Source organism: Micropterus dolomieu, linkage group LG17 (genome assembly GCF_021292245.1).
Source record: "Micropterus dolomieu isolate WLL.071019.BEF.003 ecotype Adirondacks linkage group LG17, ASM2129224v1, whole genome shotgun sequence".
Classification (NCBI taxonomy): Eukaryota; Metazoa; Chordata; class Actinopteri; order Centrarchiformes; family Centrarchidae; genus Micropterus; species Micropterus dolomieu.
The window spans coordinates 37,087,877-37,093,630 of record NC_060166.1 but is presented as its reverse complement, the minus strand read 5'-3'; the positions used below and the strand labels follow the sequence as shown (position 1 = coordinate 37,093,630).

Below are 5,754 nucleotides of genomic sequence, written 5' to 3'. Positions count from 1 at the left end.
GGTTACTGAATGTAAACACTGTGTGTGATGGAGGTACAATATGAACTGAGGGAAGTCCTTATTTATCAGCTAATGCTGTGGTTCCCAACCCCTGCACTGCGGACTATCAGTAGGCCACAAAACATTTGCTACCAGGCAGAATAGTAATTAGATAACTTTACAGACTATTTCATCTGAACTCCAATGGGTCATCACGCCTCTCAACTGTCTGTCCACAATAACACTGTCACTGTTTCAGCAGCTTTAAGAGCTTTATTTTTTTTAGTTCATATAATTAATTAACACAATCCAAGCGACACACAGAAAACCTGGGCCAGGTAGTGTTCCTGCAGCACAAGACAGTTTGTGGGTCTGCTGATGGCCAACAGGGACCCGATGACAAGTTCATCAGATGTCGATTTTATACAGCATTTATGGCTTTGATTTGACTGGTCAAATCTAATAAACGTTCAAAGTAAAGTCAAACATCCATCTGTTGTCCTCCACAGATGCGATGTCTTCATTGATGGACCGTGATTTGCTGGTGAAAAGATGTGAAAATCAGACAATGTTTGGAAGAAGTGTTCAGCGTTTCACTGACTGTCTTTACAGTTTGCCGTTTGAAACGACGGTCATGAAAAAACATTCATCAAACCTTCACCTGTCGTCACTTTGCATATATGATCCTCTTCCTGGCTGTCTTTGTGCCGAGTCAGCAGACGACTCCCTAGTGCTTCTTGTTGATTCGTCGAGATCGCCTCAGGCCGCGCCTCCGGCGGTTCTGATTGGACATCCAGGACCGCAGGAAGTACGTGTCGGGGCTCCTCCTGCGGTTGACGGTCTGGTTCTCCAGGTCGAACTGTCTCTGCAGCTTCAGGGCGAGTGCTCGGTCCTGGCGCTCCTGCTGGATCTGACGGATGTACCGCTCGTCGAAAGCCTCCTGGCTGGCAGACCGGCTCCTCTTTAGGTCCGAGTCCCGGTCCGAGTCCAGGTGTTTGGTCTTCTGTTCCCTCTTCTTGCCCCTCCTTGAGGTAGATTGGTTGTGGAGGCTACTGTCGGACTCCTTCCTTGGACTCTGCGAGTCCTTTGGCACTAGTTTACACGACTGGAAACCAGAGTTCTTAGTGTACGGTGAGAAGGACTGTTTTCGACTAAAAATGGATCCTCCGCTGCAGGATTCGGGAGTGCCGACTGACGGCTCAAAGTCTGAACTTCCTCCGAAAGTCGCGTTGCTGCTGTAGCGGATCGCAGGGACCCGGATCTTTACGGACTGTTTCTGGAAGTTGTCCGTGTCTGCGGCTGAAGGGTCGAACAGCAGCCTCCTCTTGTTGATGGCCTTCACTCCGTCTCCATCCCGCCCTGCCGGGGATTGATGATTCTTTGTGGCCCCCACGCCACTGTCCTCCCTCCCGACGGTCTTGTTGTGGAGCTCGCTGACGGGACTCGTGAGCGTCGCCTTGGAGTTCACTTTCAGGCTCTGGCGGTCGAGTTCAATCTGCCTCCACTTCTGCAGGACGGCAGGACTGGCCTCGTAGGTGGTGGCCTTCTGCAGGCCGCGGGTCAGATTCCTGGGTGTGGACTTTACGATGGTGGGCTCCATCAGACGGCCGTCCGGTAGACGTTTGGGCGGCGTGCACGGCGAGCAGACGATAGGTTTGAAGTGGTTGAGTTCTTCGGAGATGCTGTCGTTGCTCTCGGGGCTGATGGAGCGCTCGGGTCGGGGCGGAGGGAGGCCCAGAGGTGTGGACGATGATGAGAGGACAGCTCGCCAGGTGAGCCTCCGGTCAGGGGCGGTGATGGGAGCCGAGACCGAGCGGCTGTTCTCAGAGGAGAGGAGGATTCCTGCAGTGTAGCTGTGACTGATACCAACCTGATGGAGAGGAGACGAACAGAAATAAAGTTTAAAAAAGAAGAGAGAGAGAGAGGCGAGCGTTTAAGATGATAGAAAGACCTGGGGGTGGGTGGAATATAAAGCTTCTGTTGTAGCCTCACATTCATTTTAGATCAACTTTAGAAAATATTTTTACACCGAACAAGAGCTGTGGATTTTGTTCTCCATCACTTCCACTGCAAACATTTTGAGAAGAGATCTGTTTAAGTCCGGTTTGAAAAGGAGCAAAACTTACAGCACCAAAGACCTGTTTCTACATTCATATGGATGTAGACAGAACTTGCCCTTTAACAATGAAATGTTAAATCGTATACGTGAACCAAAGAAGATTTCTCGCTCCTAAAAACAGCCCGTTGAATGTTTAAGGCTGGATACATGACATCTGTCATGATAAAGGGTCATCTCAGTACTTTTAAACCTGGTTTGTAGGTACAAAAAAGGAAACACCGGTGAAAACGAAGGTAAGGCAGTGTTTCCCACAGGATTTTGGAGACTTTGGTGGGAGGACCCTCTTGGCATCTCCCGGCATTTTAATGTTGAATGCATTCATTTGGTGCAAATTAAGAGGCTTTCTACGAAGAACTTTGCACACTTGTACACAATGTTGTGCTCTAGTAAACTATTTAATCACAAACCCATTGTAGAGCTTTAAATGGTTGCAAAAGTCAACAAATTTATTTTAATTAATGTTTTTCCAGCAACCCTAAATTAAATCAAATTTTAATGGACACATGTAATATGTTTTATACGTTCTGTGAATATAATCCAGTTCATCGGCGGCTGTGGCTCAGTAGCTAGAGTGGGTTGGTCGTTAATCGGAAGGTCGCCTGTGTGGTTGCGGTGCGCTCCCTGTGGTTGCGTGTCGAAGTGTCCTTGGGCAAGATACTGAACCCCCAAAGTGCCCCTGTGAATGTTAGTTTCCGTTTGAGCACTTAGGCTCAGTGTATGCTGAATGCAGATGTAGTGTGAAAGCGCTGTGAGTGGTCGAAAAGACTAGAAAGGCGCTATACAAATACGGAGCATTTACATCTTATTTCCATACTGTATAGACGCCTTATTTTGAAAACCATGTTGTATGTGGTTCTCGTACAGCGTAACATGAAGAGGAAGCTCACGGCAGTATTTTCGGTTCATTTTGAAACTACAGCGGTGCAAATTAAGACTGTGGCGGGCCGCCATGGTCTCATTAATTAATGGGAAACACCGGAGCAACACCGGCGTCTTTCTGCAACAACTTTTCCTTTTTCATTTTCCTCTTAATAATAATAATAAGGGGGTCACCGGGAGTCCCTCGTAGGGATCCTTTCCAATGATGCTGTCAGAAACCTGGTCTGACAGTCTGACACATAACGACGTGATTCGAGGGCGCTGATGCAAAGTGAAGGAAGAGAGAGAAACAGACAGGTTAAAAATACCAAACGTATCCTTTAAGAAGAAACCACATTTTGGTTTTCACCATATATTCAGCAGTTTGAGGGAAAGGTATTAACCTATTAACATTCCTGTACAATTCATGCAAAGCACCTCTTCAAGGCAGATCCAAAGTAAATCTAGTTCTTGAACCATTTGGAGCATATTCCTGGTTTTGTGCTTCTCTGAAAGATAACACTCTGGAGTGTCTAACCTCAATGTCAGAATGATTGTAAGTGCTACTGGAATTGATTAATATAAGTTTAAGTATAATGTGTGTATAATTTGTTCCCGCTTGAAAGTGTTTGCTAACAAATGTATGCAGACAACTACAGCTGGGACTTATTAGCTGGAAACTGTAGGACCACAGGATAATGCATTACCTAGTCCTAGTTTAAATTTCATACCAATACCATGAAAAATGACAATTTTCCACAGGTTTTTCTAAGGGTATGTCTTAGCGTATTTTTTCTAAAACAGCCCCACCCCTTAGCAGCAGGCGGCTGCTGCTGCGTCGCTCCGTATCAGCCGGCAGCTCGACGCAGACGTGTTATTTTGCTGGTAGATCATGAACTTCCTACTGAAAGCTGGATATCGTTATTTGCAGAATCTTACAGCGCGGGCTCTCGTCGGCTGTTGTAGGCTGTGAAAGGGACATGAGAGCTGCTATTGGGTCGGTATTGTCACTCGAAAGGTCAGAGTTCAGCGGCGGATTACAAGCTATCGTTGTTGTTTACATTCAAATCAGAGTTATTACGGTTATAATGACAAACGAGCCGCGTCTGCCGGCAAACATGAAGCGGTGCGGCAGCCGTCCCTGGGGATTTACTGATGGAATAATGTGTTTTGGACTAAATGTTTTTACTGGATTGGATCATCTGGACCTTTGACAACGTAACAAGACCAGTTTTGTTGGAATATAATCGATTGGTGGATTAAGTTACTTTGAGGCTTCATAGATGAGTCGCGTCACTTTTGCTTGTACTGGCTGGTCTGACAAAAGCACTGATTGGACCCGCTGTGATCGTATCTTGAAATGGTTTGCATTGGTCGAATCACGAGGATTTTAGCTTTCAGATGGTGGATCACATGAGTATGAAGTTAACATAGCAGCTGTGTGCACATACGGAAAGCTGCTGCCTATTGTTAAGGATACTGACTCTGAAGACATTATACACCTAAAGGTTTGTGTAAAAATGTCTCATACAGGATCTCGATGGCTGCAAAAAGTCTGTCCTTGGCTGAACTGAGGTTCTGTTTGTGGTATAACTGTAATACATATGAGCACCACAGGTCGTACTCTGTCCATCAGGGCCGGCTGGGTGACGACCTTCAGCTTCCCTCCTCTGTCCTCCACAGAGTCAGTGCAGCTCTGACTCCTCTGGGAACCACTGAAGAAGAAAAACACACAGGTCAGAGGTCACCACACGGCTCCACAGCTACTGTCAGCGAGTAGAACTTCTGAGCCTGTGCGTCGGTCCTGCTCACCCAGTGAAGGCGGCGGAGGTTTTGGTTTTCCTGATGAAGGCCGAGATGTTTCTGATCCTCCTGCTGATCGGCTCCTCGTTCTCTGAGTCAGACAGAACTCCCTGAGAACGGTTTAAAAAAACCCAAACATGTGAGCTGCTGCAGACCGAACACATTCACATACAAACGGACAGTTGAGTGTCTACGGGAAAACACGTGATATCAGTTTGATTCCAGATATCTGAGCTCCCGGCTTTCAGTGAGAGCCTCAGATTCAAAAACACCCAAAGAGCACTACACTATGTACACTACAAGATTATGAATCGATTAACAAATGTCTAATAATCATTATTTAAATGTTAATTATAATAATAATCTTTATTTGTAGAGCACTTTTCAAAAACAAGTTACAAAGTGCTTTAACAAGTGTGAAGACAATAATACAAAAACAATACAAGATAAAAGCAAGAAAACATTGAAAAGACTAAAATACAGATTAATATAAAATTAGTAAAATACAATAAAATAAAAGGGATAAAATAAAGTCAAATAAGATCGGGAAAGGCTCTCCTATAAAAGTAAGTTTTAAGAAGGGACTTAAAAGAGTTCACTGACTCAGCCGACCTGATTTCCTCGGGCAGGCTGTTCCAGAGCCTCGGGGCCCTGACAGCAAACGCTCTGTCCCCTTTAGTTTTCAGTCGAGACTCTGGAACAGACAACAGACCTCTGCCCGAGGATCTCAAGGTACGTGCTGGTGCGTATGGGACTAAAAGGTCTGAAATATAACAAGGCGAGAGGCCATGAAGAGCTTTAAAAGTGATCAATAGAATTTTAAAGTCAATTCTAAAACATACTGGGAGCCAGTGTAATGAAGCTAAAATAGGAGTAATGTGGTCATATTTCTTTGTTCTGGTTAAAAGCCTGGCAGCTGAGTTCTGGACAGTCTGGAGTCGATCAATAGATTTTTGGGTTAAACAGGTGAAAAGGCTGTTGCAATAATCCAGGCG

General features: G+C 45.5%; 1 protein-coding gene across 1 annotated transcript; it reads right to left on the bottom strand.

The window, feature by feature from the left end:
- Window positions 1-232: 232 nt before the first annotated feature.
- On the bottom strand, window positions 233-4,923 carry rnf169 (ring finger protein 169). Its single transcript, XM_046072864.1, has 3 exons — window positions 4,769-4,923; window positions 4,581-4,671; window positions 233-1,849 (listed from the first exon to the last, which is right to left on the bottom strand). The coding sequence occupies exons 1-3, from the start codon at window positions 4,921-4,923 to the stop codon at window positions 707-709; spliced, it is 1,389 nt and encodes a 462-aa protein (XP_045928820.1). The 3' UTR covers window positions 233-706.
- Between the last annotated feature and the right edge of the window lie 831 nt (window positions 4,924-5,754).